This window comes from Falco naumanni, chromosome 4 (genome assembly GCF_017639655.2).
Source record: "Falco naumanni isolate bFalNau1 chromosome 4, bFalNau1.pat, whole genome shotgun sequence".
Lineage (NCBI taxonomy): Eukaryota > Metazoa > Chordata > Aves > Falconiformes > Falconidae > Falco > Falco naumanni.
In genome coordinates, this window is record NC_054057.1 from 69,109,433 (window position 1) to 69,137,027 (window position 27,595).

General features: G+C 59.5%; 1 protein-coding gene across 5 annotated transcripts; it reads right to left on the reverse strand.

Moving 5' to 3' along the window:
- Positions 1-440: 440 nt before the first annotated feature.
- On the reverse strand, positions 441-27,441 carry MAST3 (microtubule associated serine/threonine kinase 3). 5 transcript variants are annotated; one of them, XM_040592053.1, is made up of 29 exons: positions 27,343-27,434; positions 24,577-24,608; positions 23,256-23,336; positions 15,182-15,270; positions 14,862-14,934; positions 14,669-14,689; positions 13,564-13,642; positions 12,869-13,026; positions 11,056-11,131; positions 10,462-10,671; positions 10,279-10,380; positions 9,546-9,678; positions 8,966-9,033; positions 8,525-8,610; positions 8,189-8,397; positions 7,721-7,859; positions 7,358-7,490; positions 7,082-7,247; positions 6,716-6,817; positions 6,309-6,431; positions 5,867-5,976; positions 5,573-5,718; positions 4,762-4,994; positions 4,431-4,631; positions 4,121-4,347; positions 3,876-3,998; positions 3,588-3,724; positions 3,206-3,387; positions 441-3,103 (listed from the first exon to the last, which is right to left on the reverse strand). In XM_040592053.1, exons 1-29 carry the CDS (start codon positions 27,379-27,381, stop codon positions 2,052-2,054), a joined length of 4,530 nt encoding a protein of 1,509 aa, XP_040447987.1. In that variant the 5' UTR covers positions 27,382-27,434; the 3' UTR covers positions 441-2,051. The 5 variants fall into 5 exon arrangements, with proteins under 5 accessions (XP_040447987.1, XP_040447989.1, XP_040447988.1 ...); XM_040592055.1 differs by lacking the exon at positions 23,256-23,336 and having other exon boundaries at positions 27,343-27,441; XM_040592054.1 differs by lacking the exons at positions 24,577-24,608; positions 27,343-27,434 and adding an exon at positions 23,831-23,905.
- Between the last annotated feature and the right edge of the window lie 154 nt (positions 27,442-27,595).

Below are 27,595 nucleotides of genomic sequence, written 5' to 3' on the forward strand. Positions count from 1 at the left end.
CGGGTACTGCACCGGGTACCGGGTACTGCACTGGGCGCTGCACTGGGTGCTGCAGACGCCGGGTACTGCACTGGGCACCGGGTACCGCACTGGGCACTGGGAACCGGGCACTGCACACCGGCTACTGCACTGGGCACTGGGTACCACACTGGGCACCAGGCACTACAGACACTAGGTACCACACCGGGCACTGGGTACCGCACTGGCCCCCCACAATCCTAGCCCAGGGCTGCAGCCAGGCTTGGTGACAGCCGTGCCACCGCCAGGGCCCTGTCCCCCCACCCCTCCCCACCCAAGCCAAGGCAGCTCTGGCACCCACCAGCCCCCACTGACCCCCCGCCATCACCCTGTGCAGCGGGTGCTCCTTGCCCAGCCAACCCCCAGTGCCGGCAGCGCCAAATCCCCCCACCCACCCCCGGCTGCAGACACCGTGCCGTGGCTCATCGCAAGGAACAATTTTAATACAACATAAAACTTCCCAAAGGTAAGAACAGAGCTGGGCGCTGGGCAGGAAGACATGGTCCCCTTGGCTTTTAAGACATTTTCCACTAAAAAAAACCGTTTCCCGCCATATTCGCACCACCAGTGCACGGCTGAGCCCCCCTTCCCACTGTGCTGGTGGTCAAGGGGTGCCCGGTGTCCCCCCCAAACCTTCCCAAGACCTTAATACAGACGGTGGAGGAAGAAGCAAAAGAAATGTCGAGCAGCTCCAGCTGCTCATTTTTTGGGGTTAAGTGGCCCCGGTTTCACGGTGGGAGAAGCAAAATACGGAGCCTGGCACAAACCGCACACGCACAACATCATCTAACATGCAGCCAAAAAATCTGCCGGCTGCTTCGGGGTAGGAAACGTACCCGGTGGCGGTGGCACGATGATGCCCGATGGCAGGGGGGGTCGGCAAACCGGGGACGGTCCCCCCATCACCGGCACGGTGCTCAATGCACCAGGGTGGGAAAGAGCAGCAGGGGGAAAAAGCCGGTACATGCATTATCAAATGGAAATATTTATATCATAGAAAACAGTAGAAATAAAGGGGAAACGCTGGGTCGAGCTGTAGTTTGTTAGATAAAAAGCGAGGGGGGGAAAGGAGGGGGAGAAATTTCCAAATTACAAATGGAGAAGCAGCACAGGCGCTTGCTGAGTCAGGGTTTTTTTTTGGAAAAAAAAAAAACAAAACCCAAAAAACTGGCTTTTTATGGATGTCTGTCTGCACCGACCAACGACCACCACAGGGTGTGGTGCCAGGAGAAATGCAAAGAGCAAAAACCGACCCTAAAAATCCTGTTAATACTTGTATCCATTGCTGACCCCATGGGGAGGTCTCTGCTTTTCCCACCTGGAAGGGCTGATGGAGCCAAGTGGCTCCAAAAGGCTCCAAATAAAAATATTAAAAGCTTTACTCCTGCTGCACGCTTATAAAATGACTTATATGCAAATAAAATCACCCCTATGCATCCCAGCTTGGACCGCCAGCATTCGGGGGATGTTGCTGTAGGTTTGGGCCTTTTGGTTTAACTTTTTTTAAAAAAAATATTAGAATTATCACCCCAACAGGGGTTTCTTAGGAGATTTGGGGTGTTTCCAGCTAAAACTGAAGTTAAAAAGGGGAAAAAACCAAGTGGGTCTTTGCAAGGTTGGAAAACAGTGTGTCATCTGCCTGGGAGATAGATGCATGGAAAAGCCTGGGACCCCCCGGGGCCAGGTGAGACCCTGCGACAGTCCTGCACTGCCCATTTAGCTTATAAAAAGTAATAAATTAATTAATGAATATTTGCATCAAGTCCTTTCTATACACAGAGGCTGGGGCCCTGCCGGGGAAATGCCACCGCCGGAAGAGCTCCTGCGTCTCTATAAAAATATGAGCATCTTTCAGGGAGTACAAAAAGCCTTCGGGGGAGGTGAAGTGCCGGGGCGCAGCCAACCCGGCCAGCGCCGACATCCAAAATGGCTCCGGGGACGTGTCTCTCATGGATATGCCGCGTGGAATGGGTTTTTCAGGGAGGTGGGATTCCATGGGGAGCCAGAACTATCCCCAGATGCTGGCACAGGGCTCAGGTGTGCTCAGCCCCACTCCATGTGCTGCCGCGGGGTACAGAGAGCTGAGGACCCCCCGGCTCCTGGCCCCATGCCGGCAGCACCGGCAGCACCCGTGGCAGCTGCCAAGGGCCAGTTGCTCCGGTTGCTCCCTCCCCGCAGTTCCAGTGCTGCTGGGAGCCACGGTCCCGATGCTTGCATCCATCCCACCGTGGGGCAGGGGTGCTGCCAGCCGGCTGCTCGGCGCTGCTGATGGGGTAGGAGCCCTGGCATTCCCACTCGGCCACCACCGGCTCCTGCTCGTCGCTCTCGGAGCCCTGCACCGCGATCTGCGGCACGGGGCTGGGCTTGGGCTTTGGCTCTGTGCTGCCCACGCCACCACACTGGAGAGCCGTGCCCTGCCCGGCTTCGCTCTTGCTGCCATCTTCGCTTGCCGGCACTGGCTCCGGCTCATCGAAACTCACTTCTTGAACTGCTTCTTGCTTCTTGAAGGAGTCCCGGCGCTCGGAGAGGTTCAAGCGCCGCATGACCACCACCTCCTGGTCCCGGTCATGCCTTTCCCCCAGGCGGGAGGCAGCAGGGTGGTAACCATGCTCCCCGGGGTATAGCGGCGCTTCGCCCTCCCCAGTGGCCTCCCCATCTGCCGCAGGCATCTCCATCCCCAGCTTGCGGCCACCGCTTTTCTTCTCCGCCAGGATGGTGACGATCTTCTCGGCTGACTGGACGCGTTTGAGGAGGGGGGAGCGGGGGCAGTCGGCGCTGCGGGGTCGTGAGCTCTGCCGGACGATGGTTGGGGGGGACAGGGTCTTGCCCTGGAAGGAATGGGGGGGTTTGGGGTACCCGGGGAGCGGAGATGGGGAGCGTTGGGGAGAAGGTGGGCGCTGGGCAGAGGAAGGGGTACAGGCGAGGGGTGAGGGGGGGATACTGCTGGTGGATTTGCGACGTCCCACTTTGTAGCGTTGCCCACCCAGTTTGGGTGCCAGCCCATGCAGGGAGCTGGGGCGCACGTGGCCAGCAGGTGATGTTGGGGTACTGGAGGCGGGAGAGGTGCTCTGCGGGGACACAGCATCTGCCGTACAAAGAGAAAGAGGTCACCGCAAGGGATGGAAGGACACGTGGCATCCCCACCCTGCCAGGAGCAAATATCCCCCCTTGCCACGGGTTGCGGTACCTGGTGGCAGGTCAGGCGCGGGGCTGCGGCAGGGTGTTGCAGGACCCGGGGACAGGCTGTGCGTGGGGGACTCAGGAAGGCTCTCGCTGGAGGACAGTGAGTGATGGAGACCAGAGGAGAAGCTGCGGCTGGTGTGCAGGACTGATGACTGCTTGGAGATCTTCTTGAAAAGGGATTTCCTCCTGGGAGGGGGACACACAAAAGTGGTGGGGAAGCGAAAAGCCTTGGTTTCTCCTTGAAGCTGGTGGCCCAAAGTCTGTCGAACCAGGGCTGGCAGGACTGGACCCTGCTGGACATGCTGGTATGGCAGAGCCAGAGCATCCCTGCAGGTGTGGCAAACAGCAGGACAAATGCCATTTTATCCCACTCCAGTTCCACTCACCTGTCCTGGCCATCCCTCTTCCTGCTCTTCTTACTCCTCCGTGCCATCCTCGTCTTGGAGCTGTTTTTCCGAGCGGGGCCGATTTTAATGGAGGTGTTCTCCAGCGCGGTGGTCCGCAGGGCCACTTTATTGCCGCTCTGGGGGACAGAAAACAAATCACTGCAGCGTGCTGGATCCAAGCACCGGATCCAAACCGGCTCCTGCCTCAGCTGCCGGTGGACATGATGCCAGGGAGCTGCTGGATTGACGCAGCGGTTCCAGGCGAGCTGAGCAGCTCCCATCACCCACCTTCAGCAGCAGCTCCACGACATCCCGGTGAACCAAACCCAGCACTGACTCGCCGTTCACATGTGTGATGAGATCACCCGCTCTCAGCCCCGCTTCCTGCGCAGGGCTCCCCTCTTCCACGCTCTGCAATCCAAAGACCAAGATTTTAATCCGATGCAAATGTCAGTTTCCTCCCGGGGTTTTCCCATCGGGAAACAGTGTCTGGCACTGCTGATGCCTCCCCACGCGGAGCCCAGGCCACGTACCCAGACCATATGGTGGACAGTATAGACGTCGCTGTCCCCCATGTAGACGCGGATGGCTCGCAGGGTGAAGCCGTACTTTTTGCCCGAGCTGTGGATGATGATGGGGGGCCGCAGGCTGGTGATGGTGAGGGATGAATCTCGGCTCGGGGAGGAGTCACGGGAAGAGGGGTTGGATGAGAGGGAGTGGGGGGAGATGGGGCTCATCAGGGCGCTGCCGCTGAAGTCATCTGCAAATGGGAGAAGCCAGCTCAGCCTGGGAAAACCATGCGGCAACCACCACCCGGCAGGATAAACCGTGCGGTGCACGGACCTGATGTGATGATGAGGGACAGAGCTGAGACGGAGGCAGATTTGGGGACACGGCTGCCAGGCGAGGCTCTCTGCCTGTCTGGCACATCCTTCCTGCCGCTCAGCCGATGGCTCCCGCCCGGCTCCAGACCCCGGGGAGTCGAGTTTTTGGTGCCGGTGCTGTTGCTCCGGAGGCGGATACGGTTCAGGCTGACAAGATCGGCTGTGCAGCGGGGAGGAGGGAAAGTTTGGGGACATGGAGAAGCCACCTCACGCCATACAGACCTCAGAGCATCCTGCACTGGCAGAGCCAGCCCCAGAGCATCCTGCACTGGTGTCTGCAGCCTACGCACCAGATAATGCCAACGGCTTCACCACACTGCCGGTCCCTGCGTCAGGGTCTCCCAGCACAAATTTGGGTCTCTCTGGCTTGGAGGACACCACACAAGGGCTTTCATCCTCTGAGGAGAAGGCAAACTTGGGCATGGTGTCCAGGCTGTAGGTGCTGGGCAGCGTGGCGGGGCTGCGGCTTCGCTCGTGCCAGGAGGTGTATGGTGTGGAGCTGCAGGATGTCCAGGAGCGGAGCCTGTGCCGGGACAGCAGGAAAGCTCGGATAATCAAAGATGGGCCAGGAGGATGGCATCAAGCCACTGCAGCATCCCAGAACACATCCCACTGATGCCTCTAAAAACCCTTGGTACTGGCACAAAACCTTGATGTTGGTACATGCTCTCACTGCCAGCACAAACCCTCGATGTTGGCACAAACCCTCAATGCTGGTACAAACCCTCAATAGGGTACAAACCCTCGGTGCCGACAAAACCTCTCAGCACTGCCACAAACCCTTGATGCCCACACAAACCCTCAATGGTGGCACAAACCCTTGGTGCTGCCACAAACCCTCGATGCTCACACAAACCTTTGATGCCCACACAAACCCTCGATGCCCACACAAACCCTTGATGCCCACACAAACCCTTGATGCCCACACAAACCTTCAATGCCCACACAAACCTTCAATGCCCACACAAACCTTCAATGCCCACACAAACCCTCGATGGTGGCACAGACCCTTGGTGCCCACACAAACCCTCCACACTGGCACAAATCCTCAGTGCCGGCACAAGCCCACATCAGCATCGCATCCCCCACCTCACCACGCACCGGGGCTCTGTGCCCACCAGCCGGCTCCTGTCCTCATCTCCTGAGTGCCTGTCCCATCGCTCCTCCTTGTCCTCACTGTGACTGCGGTCGGAGGATGAGATGCTGAGGTTGGAGTTAGCTGCCAGGAATTCGGAGCTGCTGTACACCTGAGGAGGAGATGAGCTGTCAGCAAGGAGCAGAAATTCGGGAATCCAGATGCTCCAGCATCAGCCAAGACACTGACACTTGGCACAACTGTGCCAGCCGCAGTGCCAAAGCCTCTCCTTTCAGATGCTGGAGGAGGGATTGGAGCACCTTGCTGAAGCGATGAGAGCAGGAGGAGAACTGTCCGATCTCCACAGATGATTCCTCATCGTTGGTTTCTTCATCCTCCGAATCCAAGTGGCGGTACCTCTCAGAGCGAGCTGGAAGCAAGAGCCAGAGCAGGCAGGGCTGTCACCCTGCCTACAACACACCGTGTCCTGCCCACCCGTGTGGTCCTGGGGGGACCTGCACCCGTGGGGAGCTGTCCTGCAGCTGACAACCTGCTCCCAAATCCCAGGGGAGTTTTGGGGTGAGAAAGTGTGGCTTTTGGTAAGGCTGAATGGTTTGGAAACGGGATGGCATCTGTTTTGTGGCTTTGGTTGTAAAGTGACCAACTTCACCCAGGAGATTTTCATCTCCCAGAGGAGCATCTGAACTGCAGCTGGGATAACGGATTGGCAAAGCAGGGGAAAGGGGATGGATTTGGCCTCACTGTCAAAGTAGCTGGTGTCATCCTCTGACTCCAGCTGGGGGATGAACTCGGCTTTCTGCCGCAGCAGCCCGTTCCAGTCCAGGTGAAGGAAGAAGGAATGGTGCTTCACCTCGTGTGCCCCCCCTGCCAGGTAGAGAAACACACATCAGAGGATGGGGCAGGTTCCAGGATGCTCCTGCTCCCATCCCAAACAGCACAGTCTCTCCTCCATGCAGACCAAACAGCTTAAACCAGGATGGACCGGAGCCCTGTGCAGCTTTCCTGGGGTGAACCCTGAGCAGGGGACCTCCTCCGAGCATCCTCAGTGCGGCAGGACGTGCTTCGGTTTCAGCACCACACAAGCTTGATCTGATTTGGGGTGCTTGGTCACCCCCCCCCGAGTGTTGTGTGGGGGCTGCTGTACGTACCAGTGCCCAAGCGCTCGAGGGGACACTGTCTCAGCAACCGCATGATCAGGTCCTGGGCATCCATGGGCAGAGCCTCGTCCCCTTCCGGCCACATAATTTCATCTGCAAGGGAAAAGGAAAAAGAGTTTGGAGTGGCTGGAAGAGTTTGGACATGATGGGGGCTGCGATGACACGAGGTCGCAGGAGAAGTCACTTCTGGGCAAGAGGAAGGTTCCCCAGGAGTGCAGCAGATGAAAGCATCCTCCCAAACTGGGAAATCAAAGCTCGAGGAGCCTCCTCGCTGTTCAACTGAGCATGAGATGAAGGAACACAGCTCTCCACGTACTAAGGACAAGTGAATCAAGCAAAGTTGCCAGCGACACTCACCACTGATGACCTGCCCAAAGAGCTCCTCAGGGGTGTCTCCAAAGAAGGGGACGCAGCCCACCAGGAACTCATAGAGGATGATGCCCATGGCCCACCAGTCAACAGGCTTCCCATAGCCCTGTATGAGAATGACTTCTGGGGCGATGTACTCCGGAGTGCCACACACCTACGTGGGAAGAAGTGGCTGACACCTCCGCAATGAGCTTTGCAACAAGTCCCGAGGCTATCCTGGTGTCCAGGGATGGCAGATCCACCAGGCAGGGCAGGACCTTGTACCTGCTTGTCCATGAACTCCCGAGTGTCCTTCTCCATATGCCCTTCATAGAGGTTGGTGGTCATGTTCATCAAGCCGATCTTTGACAGACCGAAGTCTGTCAGCTTTATGTGGCCCATGGAGGTGATAAGCAAACTGCAAGAGAAGATAGATGGCCCACAACGATGCCGTTTGCTTCTGGGGAGACCTGAGCAGGACCAGCCAGACCCCAGGACCTCTAGTCTTGGTGCAATGGCACAGAACCAGGTCTTTGGGCACCAAAACCCATGACCTCATTCTGCCTTATCCTCTTGCTTGGATCAGTCCCTTCCCTTCCCCATCCAAACCGAGCCCCATCCTTGCTCAGACCTGACCCACATCCTCACTTGTCAGGTTTGAGGTCCCGGTGGACGATGCCATAGTTGTGGAGATACTCCAGCGCAAGAACGGTCTCGGCAAAGTACATCTTCGCCATGTCGACGGGCAGAGGGCCCATGTTCTTCAGCAATGTGGCACAATCCCCCCCTGTGGGGACACGGGTCCTGAGCATGAGGGGCTCAGGGAGGTCCGTGGGCAGGGCTATGCTGCCTCTCCTGCCAAGCAGGCTCCCAACCAGACACTCCCATCCCTCCTTGGAGCAGTGTTGATGCCCCAGCATGGGGCACAAACGCTCTCCTAGGTGAGTATAGCCACCACCTTCATCAAGGTGAGACTCAGCATCACAAAAGCATCTCCTCATGCTTCCCTGTGCTCCCTGGAGCAAAGCAGGGTAGATGTCCAGGTGGTGTCCCCAGTGGTCACACTGACATCCTCCCCTCCTCGCTGCACCATCCAGCCCTGAATCCCATCCTCACCTTCCACATACTCCATCACCATGCAGAGATGTCGCTTCGTCTCGAAGGAGCAGAACATGCTGACCACAAAGGGGTTCTCCGCGAAGGTGAGGATGTCCCTCTCCACAAACACCTGCTGGATCTGGTTCCTCAGGATGAGGTTCTGCTTGTTGATTTTCTTCAAGGCAAAGCGCTGCCGTGTCTCCCTGTGCCTCACCAGGTACACGGCCCTAGGAGACAGCCAGACAGCTGGACCTCAGAACACGTCCTCCAGCCACCAGCAATGTGGGGCTCAGGCAGGGAGCACTTTGGAGGTGTTTACAGGTGGAGACAAGTGCCAGAAACTTCCCAACTCACCCATAAGCCCCGTTACTGATTAGCTTGATGGTCTCAAAGTCCCCCTCACAGGGCTTCCTCCGAGGAACGGTGGCTGAAGGCTGGCTCTGAAGAAGTCACAGAAGGTTTTTAATGTTTCCCGGCATGCCAGCGCTCTGAGCATCATCACCATCACATATCACCTCCAAGTGCTCCTTGCTGGCAGAAGCCAACCCTCCCTCAGCCAAAAACCCCAAACCAGAAGACCAAGATGCTCTACAGATCAAGAGCCCACTCTGAGCTGTGTCCACTCAAGCAGCCAGATGAGAGGCTGTGAGATATTACATCTGAACACAGCAGTCACCCTTGGGGACAACCCAGATTAATGTCTCCCAGCCTGAGACAGCAGAGGAGCTTGGTGTGGGGTGAGGCAGGATGAAGCTGGAGGCAGCAGCCGGATCATGCAGGTGTGATGGTGCTCACCTCACTGGCATCATCGTTCTCTGGTGTGATGGTGTTCCCGCTGTCGAAGTGATCCAGCTGGACCATTTCTACAGAAAACAAGGATGGTTTTCCCCTTCCTCATGCTCAACCCCCACCAAAAGAACTCCCCACCAACCACTGTGCTTCCAGACTTGCAGATCCCACAGGGATTTAGCCACACACTTTGCTCGAGCTATCGTATGGAGAAATTCAGGTCATGACGTTAAGAGGTTCAGAACGAGTTTAAACACTTACATAATTCTTTTTTCCATAGTCATTCCTGTGTTCTTTGGGGATTACAGTTCCCCACCCCACCCCCAGGCCACGGCTTCCTATGGATTAAGCGTTCTTGAGCTTAATCTGCTTTGCCGAATGTGTCGGGAGCAATAACGGAGGATGTGGGACAGGCCTGGAGACTGGGACACCTTCCTGGTCCTGCTGTGACCTTCCTCATGACACCAGCTCAGCCCTACTGGTCCCCCAGCCACCTCCCAGTGCTCGTTCCCACTCGCCAGTGGCCAAACTGGGAGTCTGCATCCTGCTGCAGACCTCAGGGCCACCACCCCAAATGCTCCCCTACCCTCCAGTGGGTCCTTGACAAGCCCCAGTTGGCTGATGATGTATCGGGGAATATCGGTTTTAATTCCCTGGCCAACTTTGGCGTGTCCCTCTGCAGCTTCCAGGAGATGGTAAAATTCCTCCGGGTCAAATTCCTGGATGGGAAAAACCAAGCACAAGTTGAGAAGTGAGACTTTGCAGGGTTAAACTTTTCCTCTAAGCCTTGCAGGTGACACCTGTAATCGGGACGGGCTCTGGATGCTTCCAGGAGAAAGTCAAACACTCTGCTCCCGTTTCTAGCATCGTTCCCCCTGTAAAGTGTTGATGGGGGGAAAAAAGTAGCACCATGAGCTGGCCTTGGAGGGGAAACCAAGGAGAGCACACCAGCAGCACGCTTCACCACCACCCCCTCTTCCAGCTGCAGGAACCACAGCACAAAGGCGAGTGCTTTATAAATTCAGTGCAACAGCTAAAACCACCCTGAAAATGGAGGAGAAACCTGGCCAAGAGTTTCACATCTCCCTACTCTGCTAGGAAAACCCAGCTTCTCCTCTCTGAGAAAAGGCTTCAGCGCTAGGAATGGTCTTGGCTCCTTGCTACAGCGTGGCCAGGATAGTGAGAAGCAGCAGCTCCCACAGGAGACCAGGCAAGGTGGTGAGAAGATGCCTTGACTTTCATGGTCTGTGGCCAGCCAGAGAGGACTGTGGGCATGGGCCCTGCAAGACAAGACCCATCGAGAGCTGCCAATGCCTTACCAGGCACTCCAGAAGGCGAGCCGGACGGGAGATGATGATCAGCAGCTTCCTCACCAGCTGGTCGATGAACTTCACCTCCTCACTCTCCGAACGCTCCTGAGCCTACCGGAGAGGAGACAGAAGCCAGACATCTATTGGTGGCCTCAGGAGATGGCACTGGGCAGGGAACTGCCCCGTACTCACATCTCGGAGCATCTTTTCCAGTTTCTCCTGCAGCTCCATGAAGTAGCGGGAGGTGATGAGAGCTCCCTGGGATTTGGCCAGGCAGTCGCGGGCCAACTCAATGATTTGGTGGTGGATGAAGCCCAGTACCCCATCTGCCAGTGGCAGAGTGCTGCTCGGAGAGAAGTTTGTGATGGTGTCCTGCAGACGCTCTTCCATTTGGGCCGTGGCCTGCAAGGCAGAAGGGATGGTGATGCCCAGGAACATGCATCCCCATGCCATGCGTTGGGTTTGGCCAGCCAGGATCTCATGCTACCACCTCCTGCAGCTCCAACATCTACGTGTACATCATGGCCCCACCTGGGACATAGCTTCCAGTAGACTGGAAAAGCTCCACCAAAGTCTCCAGAGACCTCTGCCTGCATGTGTGATGAGGCAGACCCACAGGTCCCTGCCTCCCCAGTCCATTACCATGTCTACAGCATCCTCAACACCCCCTGGTATCTACCCATGCATTCTATAATCCAGCACGGAGAAGAGGTTATTCTGGAGAAGATGCTGTCAGGATGCCATGGAGGAACTACCGCGCTCGTCCCCTCCAGTCCCAGCAGTTACCTTGGGGAACCTCTCCTTGTAGACATGGTTCATCATCACAACCTCATTATCAAACGTTCCACTCGTCCGTCCAGGGCTGCGGAGGGAGGAAACCAGCTGCATTAGGAGGTCCAACTCATCTACATCTATGCAGATAGCAAATACCCCTGGAGAACAATTTGTTCCCTCCTCCTAACTCCCAATCCCAAGCGGTTAAAGCTCAACCAAGCGCAGCCATCAGCCTCGGGCCAGCACTTCCAGCAGCATCCCTCCCACTGTGCATGGATCTGGAGGTCCCTAATACCTTGTCCAGGGAAGGTTAACCTCCCGTAAACCCAGGTCTCCAAACTCAACCCCACGAAAATCCAGAGCTGAGAGGGGCTGGCACACCAGCCACTTGGCTTCAAAGGGCAAGCTCATAATTTCCTTCCTCTGGATCCAACCATTTCTTGCCATCGTTGCCCTTTTTGCAGCTCACCAGCCAAAAAAAACCCAAAAACACCCCAACTAAACCCCACGGCGGATGCAGGGAGCTTCATCAATCCAGGCTTCTCTCTTGTCCTCGTCCAGCATCGCCCCTCTCAGGCCCCTGCCTGGTGATCCCATTATATGAAGCAAGTCGCAGGAGCAGCCAACAGCTCATTAACCACTATATAATAAATGTGGTGATTAAAACCAGACCCAAGCCACTCGCTGCCAGCCCTAGCCCAGCCTTTGCCATGCCATGCTGACCATAGAGCTGACATCTCCTTGGTGAACACCACCTACAAAACCCTGTCAGACAATTAATCTGATTTTAATGAAGTTTCAGCAACATGCAGGGCTAAGGCTCTGCCTCTGGTATAAAGAAGGTTGGGAGTTTATTCAGAGGGAAAAGAGGATTTAACTGAAACATCCCCTGTGAAAAGCACAAGCTTCTGGTGCTGGACAAGTGGAAACGTGACCAGCACCTTGTGCAGGACACGGTCTTGGAGCAGCAACGTGGAGCTTGGCAGGTCCATGGGGTCAGTTCGCACAGTGCCACAGCCACTGGCAGGATGCTCTCTCCAAATTCTCCTCTCTCCAGCCCACAAAAGCCCATCCACCTGTGCTCCTTGCTTTTTGCAGAGTCAAAGGCCAGGCTGATACTCATCCCCAGCAAACACAGGTGGGTGATGTTCCTTGACCCAAGCCCAGAAATGGGATTTTTAACCTTTTAATGGCAGGTCAGGCCAGTGGCCTCCCAGCCTTGCCCTGCAAGGATGGCCACTGCTTGGGCTTCTGCTTGGTGGTCCCCTTCTCTCCACCAAAACCTTCGAGACAATTGAGCAAGAAGCTGCAAACCAAGTATTTTGGAACAAATCCCACTTTCTCCAGCTTCAGCCCCAGGAAACCTCACTCTCAGGTGTGGTCTGCTGCCAGGAGATCAATGCCACATCCCAACAGTCGAGAAGACGCTGAGGACCAGACCCTAATGCCCAAAGTCACAGAGCTTAGGATGACAGAGTCAAAGACCCATGGCACAGTTTGGGTTGGAAGGGACCTTCATAGGTCATCGAGTCCAACCCCCCTGCAGTAATCAGGGACCTCTTCAGCTTAATTGGGTTGCTCAGAGCCCTGCCCAACCTGACCTTGAATATTTCCAGGGATGGGGCATCTACAACCTCAAGCCATAGCTCCTGCACCCCCCTGCAAAGGGAAAATCCGTATGGGGGTCAGCACCTGGGGATGGGCTCAGCAGGTGCAGGACATCCCAGGAACAACTCATGAGAGGGCAGAGGATGCGCTGGATGCGCCAGCAGCCGGTGCATCGTCCCGCTAGCAACATAGGTGCTCCCCACAGTGGGTGCCGTACCTGAGGCTCCGGGATCGTGGGCGCAGGCAGGGCGAGTGCCGCCCCTCCTCATCCGTGACGCTCTCCGTACTGCGGAAATGCTTAGAAAGGAAATGCAGCTCGTCAGGGGTGGGCTGGTACGGCAGCTGGTGCAGGCGCTCCTGGGAGGATGAAGACGACTGGAAAGAGAGATGCAGGGGATCAGGAGACAGATCCAGGCTTCCCAGCAGCGGGGAGGAAACCAGCAAGCCCACAAGGAAAATATTCCTCAGAGTCTCTGAGGAGGCTGGAAATGCTGACAGGCAGCAGGCTCTGTACTTGGTAACATGAAATACAGGCAGCAAGGCCAGCCTGAGGCGGTTTGCACTGCCTGCTCCCATCCCAAACCCTCGTGCTCTCCTACTCCATCTGACTCCACTAAGCCCCATCCCTTGCACCTGCAGCATCCCAGGCAGCTGCAGCCTGGCCGTTCCCTGATCCACGGGATGCTCAACCCATAATATGCATGGGTGCTGCAACGCCCAGGGATGCTGTAAGCTGTCAGCCGAGCTCTATGGCTTTCTTAAAAGGCCATTTGGAAAGCACAACACAGCTGAAGCTCCTCCGGGAACAGAGGGGCCACCTAGGAACTGATGCCACAGGGCTTGGGGGACACTTCACCAAAATCAAGGGGTTTGGGTTCTTCTTGCCTGCTGCCATGAGAAAGCAAACGTTACCGAGACAGTGGAGCTGGGGGTGTTGGTCCCATAGCCAGAGGAGGGGAGCGAAGCCAGTGACCACCTTCTGCCATCAGCCCTGCGAGTGCAAACATGCCGATCAGAGACAGGAAAAAACCCAACATCTAAATGCAAATAAGTAACATCAGAGTGATAAGGATGGGGACAAGGACACAAGTTTGACTTGAATAATAAAGCCCCAAAACCTCTTTTTGGAATGGACTTAAGTTGGGTGTCATAAGAGGGGTTTACAGGTGAGGGGGACTGTTCTGCAACCCCAGCATGCCTGGGGACAGTGACAGCAAGCAGGGTCCCCGCCAAGGGACAGCACTGGGGCTCGCTGAGGCAGCAAATCTGTTTCAGACGGAAGAAAGAAAACCCCAGGAGAAGCTGATTTTTAATTAGAGCAAAATTCAGCTTTCTGGGACTTTGTTCTTTGATAAATGAGGATTCCTAAAGACCCATCTCAAGACAGCAGGCGCCGCAGAGCAGAGCCCAGTTATAAACAGGAAGGCAAGTGCTCATACGTAGGCGAATGCTTCCTCTTGGAGACGTTTCTAATGGACAGGGCAACCTCCAGGTCAAGACAGGCCCTTCACCTCCCACCGCTGCTTCCCAGGCAGGGCCAAGGACGGCAGGAGCTGGCAGGGTGCCGGATCTGGCACCACCGCCTGTCCTCACTGCCAGCCGGCTCGCAAACCCCCAGCCCCACAGTCTGGCTTTCAAGTGTGAAAATCATCCGTAAGCCTCCAGCTTTTTTCCATGTGATGATCAATGGGTTAAAATCAGCCATCTGCCCCCATGTGTGTCATTAATTAATTAGTTAAAAAGGATTTTGGCATCTGGGTTTGGAGCAAGATGGGCTGGGGAGAGGATACAGCAAGATCTGCCTCCGCGGGGACCTGGCCGAGCACCCGTCCCTGGACACGCTGGGAGCGCTCAGAGTGGGGCTGAGCTTGTGGCTGGGGATGATGTGATGGGAACAAGGATATTTCTGCTCCCGGAGCTGCAGGGAGACCAGTCCCAGAGCAAAATTTCCTGCCCAGATATGCATGCAGAGGGGGATGCTGATGCAAAGCAGCCCCAGCCCGGCCCTGGTACTCGCCTGTCAGTCCGAGGAGCATGGCTGTGGTGGTGGGAGGCACCGGCCACGGCAGAGCAAACACCAGGAAGAAAAAAAGCCAAAAAAAAAAAAAAAAAAAAAATCAAAGCAAATCACTTGAGATTAACAGCACTGTCCCAGCTGGTGAATTATATTAGTGAATATTAATGATCTGGGAGGGGGGCTGGGAGCTCACCTGCGAGCAAAGGGGAAGTTGATGGAGGTGCTGGCGGAGAAGTTGCGTGGGCTGTCCAAGGGGCTGCTCCCGGCTGTGGGGAGAAAGCGGGAAAAGTCACCCTGATACCCACCCCAGGGTGCCACAAGCAGCTACTCCAGGGGGAAGAGGAGATAAATCACTTCCCAAGTTATTTCCTCCTGGAAAAGGCACCCGCAGGTGGAAGCCAGCCCACTGCTGCTGACAAGGTTCTGCAGAAGCAGAAGGGTTCCCCACCGCCCCTCCAAAATATTTGGGTAATTTTGGGAGATGCTCAACCCACCCCCTTGGACATCCCTTACCTGTCGGCACGGAGAGTGGGGAGAGTGGCCGCGAGAGGGTCGGAGAGGGGGTGCCCACCACTAAGCTCTTCCTATTGCTGCTTCGGCAGCTAGGGAAGAAAAAGAGAGGGAATTAATTTGGGGAAGTAAAGGACGGGCAGGGCTGGATGGGCCTGAGCATGTAGGTCCGCTTGTACGTGATGCCCTGTGCCAGGGGACGTGGCTGCTGTCACCCCATCGATTATGGATCTCTGGCCACAGGGAAGATCTGTCCCTGGTTCAGTGCTGCCGGAGACGGGCCGACGGGGGTTATTTTTAACGATGAACTGTCTCGTTGAGGTCCCACTTCTGGTTTTGTCTCGCTGGGGAGGGCAGAGGGAGGCAGCCCCTTGGGCAACAGGCCAAGGGCAGGAATAGCAAAAGGGATGTAAAAGGAGGAAGGGATGGAAATGCCAAGCGGCTGCAGCCAGACCTGCTCCATCACATAGAAAATGCGACACACATACCCCCCCCGCCCCAGTCCCTATAAACCACCCTATGCTTGGGGGTTCCCGTGTCACAGCAGAGAGGACAGCTGGTCCCCAACCCCCTGAGACTTTGCGGTGTTGCTGGGCACTTGTGATGCTCCAGCAGAAATGCAGCTTGGTTCAGCAGGAGGAATCCACATGCACTGGCACCAGCTGAAAAGCAGCAGCAAGGCCATACTGATAGCAATGGCATCTCAACACCCCGAACACCCCAAAACTCCCACCCTAGTACCCCATCCCAGCACCCCGCAGAGCTCCTCTGAAACAACCAAAAGGCCACATCCCCTGGCGCCAGGTCTCTGTAACACCATCTCCATTCCCACCCTCCCAACTCACAAGATTTCAATCCTTCTTGCAGGAATTTAATTTCTCCTTTCCTTGCAGCCCTTCTCCACACCCTGAGACCAAGGCTGCCTTGCAAGCATTGCACAGCCTCAAAAAGCTCACCTGCAGCCCCCTCCCACTGCACGCAGCCCATTTCAAGCCCATTTGAAATACAACGGGCACATTTACGTTCTCTTTCACTCGCCAAGAGCAAACTGCAGCTATCCACAGCACAGAGCAGAAGTTCAAGTGTGAGAACAACCTTCCCCTTCCTCTAGCTGTGCTTCCCCAGCTGCAAAATCTGCAAAAGTGTTGCTGAATTTCTCTGCCAAGTTGGGAACAGGAACCCACATGGATGCCACTAATTAAAGGGCATGGTTTCACATCATGCGGTGGCCAGATACACCCGCAAAATCAGATACACCAGCGCAAAGGGATTCTCCCCAGATCCCAAAACCAGAAACCAGCTGCAGATACGTATCTGGGGTGAAGAGGATGGTGTTTTGCAACACTCCGTTCCTCCAGAAGGATGTCCATGGCACTGATGCACAGCCAATGCTGGCAATGTGTGGTCAGGGCTCCATACACAATGCCCAGCACCTGGCATCTGCCCCACTGTGGGGCTTCTCCTGCTCCCACCCTAAAACCAGAAGCCCTAACTCTTCTGCTAGAGACTGAAGGTCCTGACCAAGCTGGCAACCGGGGAGGCTGCTTCCAACCCCCCAACCCCCCCCTCTGCCAGCTGCACCCTCCCTGTATCCAGGGTGAGGGGTCCCTGGGTGCCCCCCTGGGACATGCACCCCCTGAGCCACTCGGAGCTGCAGTGGCTTCGGAGGTCTCGGAGCCTCCTGCTCAGCGCTGGAGCTGAGCCACGATGCTGGGGTGGGGGTGGGGGGAAGGCAAAAACCTCCCCCCCCCAGCCACTCACCCCTTCCTGTCCCTGCCTGGCCCCTCCGTTTGCTTTTCAGGCTTGAACACAGGCTTGAACACGAATTGCAGCGCCTACAGCTGCAAACTCAGCCCAGCACCCACGCCTGGAGCAAGAGCAAACCACAGCCTCTTGCTGCTGCCGGCTCTGCATGCCGGATGGGAAACTGAGGCACTGCACACAAACCCACCCGCCACTGAGGCGGCACAGGCAGGGCTTGGCTGACCAGGAGGGTTGCAGAGAGGTTTGGCATCGCTTCACCGTTCGGTCCTGCCGTGGGGAACGGGGTGCATGTGCATCTGTGTCTGGCTGGGGCTCAGGGGGGACATCCCAGGGGACGAGGGGCTCGCTCCTGCTTGCTCAGTTTCGTTTTGGAAGTGAAAACAAACCTTTAATGAAGCAAGTTCCAGTAATGGTGACACAGAGGGAGGCCGACGTTTCCTGTTTCCGTGCGCTCCACCCTCGGCTCCAGCTCCGCAACCATCTTGCACCACTTTAACCCCCCTTCGCCTGACGCATCATCTACAGCTGGTTCCCATCCTTCACGGCATGGAAACCTCGGGCTAGAAACAAGCCTCAGGGTACAGATGAGCTGCTGAGCCCTGAAGGCAGGAGCTAGGGCTGCTGCCCTCTCTGCCTCCATCACCTAATTTGAGCATTTGGTATCAAAAATGGAGTGTTAAATTGCTGGCAGCATCTCTTGTGTGGCTCACGCTGAGGCTGCCTCGGCCCTGGCGCTGCCGTTGCCATCCAGCACTTATTTCGAAGGATGCAGAAAGTGTGTGACAGCCGATGTGACCCCAAAGCCTGGAGTAAAATAATGTGTCACCCGTCCCGAGGCTGCCTGTGAGGAGGAACCGGCACCTCCCACCACCCACCAGCACCCAGCCTCTGCACGGCACGGCCAGGATGTCCACAGGCAGGAGACAGAGCAAAATCCGGCAGCTTCCTGCAGGCTGCCTCCTTGGAGCTGTGGGAAGGGCAGAATCCAGCTGGGCAGCACAACACCGACATTTCAAATGGCTCCGCCAGGATCTGGACAAGCAGCGCCGGGTGGGGACTCAGCACTGTGCAATGCCGAGGGTCACACTAAACGTCCCAGCCACAGACAGGGCCATCACTGGGACGTGAATTCACAGAGGGATAGCAGCATCCCACTCCTCTCCCACAGAATCCGACCCCTAAAACTTCCCAGCACAGTAGGGCATTGCGCGTCAGATGTCAGCCCAGTGCTCCATGTGGAAAGCCAATGGTTTGGGGCAAAGGGGGTGCAGGGCGGTGGGAGCAGCGTGGCTGTGGTGGCAGGGTCAGGCTGGTAAGGGAGCGGGTGCAGGCTCAAAGGGCAAGCAAGTGGCTCCGCTCCCGGCTGCGTGACTCAGAGCCTGAGGCGGTGCTCCCAGCTCCCTTCTTCCCATGTCTGTGGGTATTTGTCCTCCATATCCCCCAAATGGGCACAGGGTACTGAGGCGCCTGGAGGTTTGGGGAAGTGCCATGGATAGCCACATCCTGGAACAATCAGTTTCCAGTGGGATAAGTTTGTGTTTAACATCGAAACCTGCTGAACCAAGCAGCTGCATCCCAAGTTTCTCCATGACATTTCTCCTCCATGGCTTGTGACGGCACTGAACTTGGCTGCCTCCAGGGATGGAGGATGGGATGGGGGAGGCTGGGGAGGCTGGGATGGGGGAGGCTGGGGACCGAAGTCTGGATGGTAAAATGCAACACGCTGCCTGGCACAGGCCACACACAACCCCACCACATCTTCTCAACCCCACCAGGCACCCGGCATCGCTCTGTGGAGCCGCTCTGGCCCCTCATCCCACCCCAGCCGAAAGCCTGGCACTGCGGATGCTCTTATTTACCACCCCCCGCAACCAGCACCAAGCAATGTGCTGGGCACCTCCCAAGCGCAAAATCCCAAATCCTTGCAGGGAATTGTGGGGAAACAAGCTGCATAGAGACTTATTTCTTTGCACTACAAGAAACCAGCCTAAAAGAACTGCCCCGCACCATGGGATGCATCCCTGCACGTCCCCATGCTGCAGTTTCCCATCAGTGGGTAGGAAATGGTACCTGTCACATCTGCCGGCACGTTTTTCTGCGGTGTGCAAGGTGTGAGCAGCCACAGACAGCATCCACGGAGAAGAAAAGCCCCATCAGCCATCAAACCACCAGCCCTCCTGCCCTGCGCCGGCCATCTCAGCCTCCCGCCACGGGAAATTAGGATTCCTCAAACCTCTTAATCCCACTAAAAAACATCATATGTTTCTGCCCACTGCAAAATAGGCCAGACTGTTTCTCGCTGTGGATTCTAGGAATACTGATGAAAGAAGAGCAAATCCTCTGCCCTTCATGAGAATTATGGCCTCATCATGCTCAGCTGGAGACAGATGACTGCCTAGATCATCTTTCCAATTACACATCTCCCCCAGGGCTCCCCCGGCTCAGCCACCCCAGGTTGGCAAACCCCATCCAGCGCCTTCTCTTATTTATTAAAAGTCCCCCGGGCCCGTCCTCGTGCGCCGGCAGGAGCAATTCCCGCAGACCAGGTGAAGCAGGCACCTTCCCGGGATGGGCTCGGTGCTGCATGGATTCGTTTGCTAAGCAACCGTGTGTCGCTTTGTGCCAGCCCACAGGAATATTCAAAGACATTCACAATGGGAATATCTCCCCGCTGCCTCCGCACTGTCTTAAACACCTTTATTATATAAAGTCATGGAAGGGGTTTATGCCTCAGCTGGCTGTGGCACCCCAAAACTGCTGGATGGATGTGCCAGCCTCTGCCACCCGCATCCGGGGGGCTCAGCAGGTGCTCAGCACACCCCTCTCAGGGCTGCCAGTGCTGCCTGTCCCCCTCCTCAGGGACACGTCCCACCTACCTGCCTGGGTAAAGCCTGACGTTGCAGCTGGAGACCTGGGGTAGCCCACCCAGCACCCCATTTACGCAGCAGACCCCCACGCTGTCCCAGCCGTGCTGCTGAAGAGTGTGTGAGCCTTTTGCCTCCTCGCTTTGCCCCCCAGCCCATGGCTGGCTGCAAGGGACTGGCCCCATCCCACCCACCCCAAGCCCCCTGGGGACCTTCACCCTGGCTCAGGACATGCACCACATGGGACATGTCCCATCAGTGTGGTGCCCACCTTGGTGCAGGGGCTCACAGGGGTGTTCCCCCCTCCTTGTGCATGCAAGACACCCTCCCCCCCCAACATGCACCCTGCTGCAGAGCCCCAACCCACACACACTCCCAGGAATGGCACACAGCACCCCAAAACGTGCACCCCCTAATGCCCCGGGACCCTAAAAGCTGCACCCCCCATGGCAGTGGGCTCCCAACCAATGCAGCCCCACCTCTGGCAACCCCAGCTCTGAGGATGCACCCTCAGTGCATAGCACCCCACAAAAAGATGTACCTATGGTGCACAGCCCCCCCCCCCAAACCACACAGCTCGGTGTGCAACCCCCAGTGCACAGACCCCCCCAAACCCATGCACTGTGGTGTGCACCCCAGTGCAAAGACACCCCCAAACCATGCACTTCAGTGCACAACCCCCCATGCATGATGTTCCCACCCTAACCCAAGCACTCCCCCGGTGCAAAGCCCACCCCCCCCCCCCCCCCCCCCCCCCAACCCACGCACACCAGTGCACAGTGCCCCCACACCCATGCACTCCAGAGTTTCGCCCGGGGGCAACTTCCCCCCCCCCCCCCCGCACACTGGTGCACAGCCCCCCCAAACCACACACCACTTCCCCCCAGCTATGCGCACCAGCGCACAGCCCCCCCCACCCACACACCCTCCAGTGCCCCCCGCCGGTGCAAAGACACCCCCCCAGCCCAAGTACCCCAGGGTGCCCCCCAGGTGCAACCTCCCCTGCCCAGCCATGCACACGGGCGCATAGCCCCCACGAACCACGCACCCCAGGGTGCCCCCCCGGTGCAAAGACCCCTCCCAGCCCAAGCACCCCAGGGTGCCCCCCCGGTGCAAAGACCCCTCCCAGCCCAAGCACCCCGGTGCAGCCCCCGGTGCGTGGCCCCCACCCAAAGCACGCACCCCGGTGCATGGCGCCCCCCCCCCCGCCGCCGGCCCGGCGCAGCGCCCCGCCGCCCGGTACCTCTTGGAGCGCTGGAGCAGGGCGCCGGCGGCCCGCTGGCCCCGGTAACCGGGCGGGGCGGCTCCCCAGCAGCTCGGGTCCGACATCGCGGCGGCTCGGCCCCGCCGGGGCCCGGCCGCAGCCACCGGCACGGCGGAAGGAGGCGAGCGGGGCCGGGGCCGGGGCCGGGGCCGCGCCGGGGGCCGGGAGCGGGGCCGGGCCGGGCTCCCGCCGCCGCCTCCCGCCCCTTCCCGCCCGGCGGTGCCGGCGTTGCCATGGAGACGGGCAGCGCCCCGAAACGGGCTCGGGTTTTCCATGGAGACGGGGGGGTAGCACCCCCAAAAGGCGAGGGGGGATCAATAGGGGGGTGCCCACAGAGAGGAGGCGGCGCCCTGAGATGGGGTCGAGGTTATCGTAGGGACGGGGCTGCGCCCTAAAGGGGGGTTGGGGCTGGCAGAGGCAGAGGGCAGCACCCCAAAACCGGGGCTGAGGGTTAACACAGAGACAGGCAGCAGCCCAAAAGGGGCTCAGGGTTGCCACAGAGATGGGGCAGCACCCCAGAATATGGTCAGGATATAGAGAGGGGGCAGCACCCCAAAATACAGTCAGGGTTACTATAGAGAGAGGGAAGCACCCCAAAAGGGGCTCAGGGTTGCCATAGAGATGGGGCAGCACCCCAAAATGGGGTCAGGGTTACCATGGAGATGTAGCATCTGCCACATGCATTTGTGGGGCACAAATCCCTCCCCCGCAAGTCAGTGGGAGTGGTCCCAGGGCCTGGGGCTCCCTTGCGGGGAGCAGTCCCCCACAGCAGCACCCTGCCGCCCACGGCATGCCAGGCTCGGAGGGCGCCCACCCAGCAGCACCCCGGCAGCACCCTGCCACCTCCCTCCCATGCCAGCTTTCCCGTTTAATCAGGGAGATCCCAAGCAGAGACCCAGTGACATCCATCCTCCTTAGTGCCAGTGACAAAACCCTGTGCGGCAGCACACCAGGGCTGCTGGAGCTTCCCAAGCCCAGTGGGATGGCATCGCCATGCCCACCAGGTGGCCACCAGCCAGTGCCACGGCCACAAGTCCCGATGCTGGTGGGGTTAGGCCGGGTCCCAGCACGGCAAAAGGGCAGCACCAACCCCAGCAGCACCACGCTTCCCCTCGCCTCCTGCCTGGCAGCCGTGGAGGCAGCCATGGGTGCTGCCAGACTACCTGTCCTCATCCCTGTCCTTGTTCCCATGTCATCCCCACCACGAGCATCCCCCAAAATGCTCTTCCTGACACCTCAGCTGAGCAACCGCGTGGCCACGCTTGTTTTTTCACATGCCACAGCCATTGTGGGCAAGGGGTGGCCATCCGGGACTAGCGACAGGCGCGCGGCAGGCAGGGACTCTGGTGTGCAGGCAGAGCACAGGCAGCAGCCTGGCTCCTGCCTGCCCGCAACAAATGGCTCTGCCTGTTGCTGAGCAGCAGCAGAGCTCCCAGACGGTTCCCTCTTGCCTGGTGCCAGCTGCTCTCCCCAGCAGATGGATGGAGGCATCCAGCGTCACCCATGGGTGCTAGGCAGGCCATAGCTCTGTCCCTCAGATGCCATGGGGCGCAGGGCCGGGGTGTGACTGCTGGGTGCCAGCACACCCGCTGCACCTTGTCCCCGGGGCAAAGCGCAGCCAACACCTGCCACGAGGTCTGGCTACACGTCTTCTGCAACAGCAGCACCCAGCAGGGCACCGCAAGGGGCTTGGGCTTTGAGTGGGGGGCACCCATCCCCTAGAGCAGTTCCCCACTCCCCTTCCCCCTCGGTGGAGCAGCAAAGGTGGATAGGGAGGTTTCCCAGCTGGGATGAAGGCACCATCCCCACTCTCACCCCACTCCCATCACGGTGCCCTGCCCTGGTCTGATTCCAAGACAATCCTCCCTCAAAACAAGGATGCTTGGAGCCTGAGCTTGAGCTACTGTGACAGCATCCCTGTAGAGGGTTCCCAAAATGGACCAGACGGTGGCAGAGATGGAGCCCACTGGCACAGCCAGGTCGCTTTTGGGATGCGTGGGGCTGGGGACAGACCCCAGCCCTGTTGTCCCACATGCCCTGGCAGAAGACAGTGTTGCTTTTGGGGCCCTCCAGAGCATGCCTGGTGGGGGGACCCACCTTGCTGTCCCCATCTCCACCTCTCCTTCCTGCCTTCCCCAGAACTGGCAGCTGTGATGCCCGGGGAGGGTCTGGGGGGGAGTCTTACCTCCAGGGGTGCAGGGTTAGTAAGGGGCTGCAGGGGCTGCAGGGGCTCAGCAGCGTCGGGCTCTGGCTGCTCGGAGACAAGCTGCAAGGCAAGACGGGCCGGCGCGGTGTCAGTGGGTGCCGGTGGGTGCCCCGGTGGCACAGCTCCCCAGAAGAGCTGGGGGGGGGGGGGGGCCGAGGGGGCCAGGGACCAAGGGCAGAGGGGGCAAGGGCTGGAGCCAGGGGATCAGGGCTTGGGGGCCAGGCAGGGCAGGGGGAGAGGGCAGTGGGGCAGGGCTGGAGTGGAGCACAGGGGACAGAGGGGGCACTGGGGGGTCTAAGGCTGTGGCGGGGAAGACATCGGGTGGTCTGGTACTGCCGGAGGTGGCGGAGGGGTGGGTGTCACCGGGAGAGTCCCGGGGCTGGGGATGCAGGAGGAAGGGCTGGGGATACTCCAGGACGGGGATGCTCCGGGATGGGGATGGACCAGGACAGGGATGCTCCGGAACAGGGATGATCCGGGACGAGGCTGCCCCGGGGCCCCGCAGCCCGCCCCTGGGGCTGGTACCGGCGCGGCCCGCCCCAGTTCCGACTCACTCCAAGGTCAGCGAGGGGATCTTCAGCCTGTCCCGCCGCGACTTCATCCCGCCGCCGCCCCGCTCCGCTCCCGCTCCCCGCGCCGCCGCCGCCCCGGCTCCCCCCGCGCTGGGCGGCTCCTGCGGGCGGGCGGCAACGGCGGCCCCGCCGGGGCTCCCCCTGCTCGGCCCACGGGCCCGGGCCCGCCCCTGCGGCACGGCACGGCTGAGCACTGCTTGGCTCGGCACGGCTCGGCATCGCAGCCCCCGGGCCGCCGGTGCACCCGACCCAGCGGCAGCCCCGATCCGTGCGGTTCCCAGGATGTGCTGGGGCACTGCTGGTGCCCAGACACCACAGCCCCAGCACAGCTCCAGTACAGCCCCAGTGCTATTCCAGTGCATCCTGAACACGATGGCCCCAGTGCCCCCCCAGTGCATCCCAAACACAGCCCCAGTACAGCCTCAACATAGCCCCACCTTCCAGAGCCCTCCCAGTACACCGTCATACCACTTAGAACACCCCAACACACCCCAGCACACCCCAATACACCTGCAGCAGAGCACAGCACACCCCAGTACACCCCAGCACACCCCAGCACATGTACAATCAGGTCCCTCCAGTGTCAGAGAACAGAGTGATGCCAAGCCCCAGCGCCATCTGCCACCTGTCCCTGCTGCCCCCCCATGGTGCCGGTGCCACATCCCTGAGCACATCCCTCCTGGTGACACCCCACCCCACGCCATGGGTGGCCCCACACGGGGACTTACGCTCTTCCTCGGCGCGGCAGGCTCAGCTCCTTCTGCAACAAGAAAAGTGAGAAGCAGGGTCAGAGAGTGGCCCCAGCCATCAGGGGGTCCCCATGCGTGGGACCCCACCTCCTGCCAGCCCACAGCCATGCACCAAACAGCATCCCCACTGCCTGCAGCTGGCCCCTGACACCGCAGGATCGGTCCGCACTTACCGTGCCCAGGGTCCCCCAGCTCTACAAACCACCCGCCCAGGGTCAGTGCACAAAGTCCCCAGGGCTGGTGGCCCCGTGGCCGGACCCGAGAGCGAGGGCAGGAGGGTGGTGGAGCAGGAGCAGCACCCAGCCACCTGGCTGGAGCATGGCCCTGGGGTGGTGGCTGTGCCCTGTCTCCCTGATCCCAGATGTGGGGAGCTGCTGGCAGCCCCCACACTATTTTTCCAGCCATCGGGAATATTTCTTGCAAGAGCTGGTTGCTTGCAGGTGATGCAACAGGGCAAAGGGCAGCTCTGCAGACAGGTACCTCAGCCCACGCCATCCTCTTGGCACGGTGGGTACCGGCCAGCTCCGGCGTAGCCCCAGCACCCACCCGTGTGCCACCGGGCATGCCACAAAGAGTGGCACAGATCCCACTGGCACACTGCGAGGGGCATGGCATGAACCCTGGCACACCACAGGATGCTGGCATACGTGGTGGGGGCATGTGCTGGCTAATGCACCATCATTGCTCTGATCCTGCACCCACCACTGGTACCCACCGGCTCCATACCCCTAAGAAGCTTACACACATTCCTGACCTGGGCAGGGAGCTCCCGACGGGCAGGGGCTGCTGCCACCCATCTCAGGGCACGCAGCAGCACCCATGCACCCCACATCTCCTGGGGTATCCTCGCCCTGTCCTGTTGCCCACACCATGCAGCCCCTGTGGAAATCCCGGGGTTGGGGCACGCTGCAACGCAGTGATGCAGCATCATTACCGTGGCAACGGGTGACATCATGCCTGGGCGCACAGGGACTCGGCATCCCCAGGGCCCACGGGTTTGTGTCTGCCCCCGGCGTGGCATGGGTGCTGGGGGTGGGTGCTCGGGGTGGATGTGGGTGTCCCAGTGCACCCAACAGCACTGGGTGACCCCAGGCCTGGGTTGAGGAAGGGGGTGCAGGGTCCCTGCGTAAAGCAGGAGCCCCCCAGCACCCTCACTCAGCCCTGCCCATCACCCAGCCTAGGTCCCCACTCACACCTGGGGCTGTGCCACCGGCCACCATCCCCAGAGCAGAGGAAGAGGCAGTTGATGAGGGTTTTACTGCCCAGCCATGTGCAGATGGGACAGAGAACAGACACTCTTGTCTCCATGTCACCCCTGCCCCATGGCACAGCCTCCCCACCCATGGGTGCAAGGGCACAGAGAGGTCCTGTGGCACCAACACCCATTGCTGCTGGGGGCTGCCATGCTGCCATCCCTGGGGACAGCCAGAGCATCCCTCGAGGGCTCTGGGGACCCATGTGGGGCAGTGCCACAGGGCCAGCACCCACAGGGTGCCTGATGCACCCACCCAGCACCCTGCGTCTCCTACCAGCAAGTCCTGGTGGGAGCCAGGATTAACCATCAGCTGATCCCTGTGGGGACGGCATCAGGGATGGCATTGCTGCTCAGCGCTTTGGGATTAGCTCACTGGTGGGAGCCCCTTCCCACCCCTCCTGCCATGGGGATGCAGGCACACAGCCAGGACCCCTGCCCTCCCCCGGGACCGCCAGGAGCAATGCCCGCAACCAAGAGCCCTGAAGCCCGAGGCCATGGCTCTGTCCATCTGCATCCGTGGGGAGGCAGCTCCCATGCAGGGCCCTTTCCCGGGCTGAGCGTGCGGCGGAACGTGGCTGCCCTGCGGAGCTGCCAGCTCGGATGAAGGCAGCACTGTGCCATCCTCCAACCGCCCCGACAGCTCAGGCTGGGCGCCCCGGTTACTGCAGCTCCCCGCTGCGGACGGGGACGGAGGGAGACATGAAGTCACCCGGAAAAATCAGGCTCAGCACTCATCTCTGTGAGCCGGGGCGGGCTGTGGTTGTCACCCCTCCACACATGGCAGTGGGTGCCGGTGTTCCTGTGGGAAGCGGGTGCAGGGTGGGCAGGGAGGATGGATACCCCTTGGCCTGCCAGGAGCAGGAACACAGGGTGATGGAGGGGGCGGCTGTTTGGAGGGGCAAATCAATGCTGGCACAGAGGTCTGGCATGGCCGGCATCGTGTGCTGGGCTGGAGAGACCACGACATTCTCATGAGAGCACCCAGCACCCACACAGGCGGGTGGCCCCCCAGCACGTCGCAGCATGGCTGGGGCTCATACCCTGCCCTGCTCCCGGAGCTGGGTGCCCGGCTCCTGTCCCAACCATCCCACGCTGCCCACACATAGCCCCCATCTCTCGCACGGGCAGCACCCACCCCTCACCTGCAGCACCCACCTCTCATCTGCAGTACCCACCTCTTGCACACACACCCCCAGAGCACCCACCGCCCACTCACAGCGCCCACTTCTTGCACACATCCAGAGCACCCACCTCTCACCCGCAGCACCCACCTCTTGCACACGCGGCACCCCCTCACATACCCCAGAGCACCCATCTCTCACTGAGAGCACCCACCCCTCACAGACCCGCACCCAGAGCACCCCAGGCTCACTGGGGCTGGGCTCTCCCCGGCTCCCCCCTCCCCCGCCGGGCTCCGAGCCACCGCCGGTGCCCCACTCGCCGTGCCCGGTGCCCGAGAGCCGCCTCCCCCGCTTCCCGGTGCTCCTCACCTGGAGGCCCCGGCGCCGCAGGATGCTGGGCTCGTCCATTCCGCCGCGCCCGCCGCCGCCTCCCGCTGCGCCCGCTCCGCCCGGTGCGCCCGGTCCGCCCCGCCGCCGCCGCCCGGTGCGCCCGGTGCGCCGCCCAGCGGCCCTGCCGCGTCACCGGCCGCGCATCGGCACCGAGCCCGCGGCTGGCACGGCACGGTATGGCACGGCACGGGGCTGGCACGGCACTGGGCTGGAATAGCATAGCATGGGACTG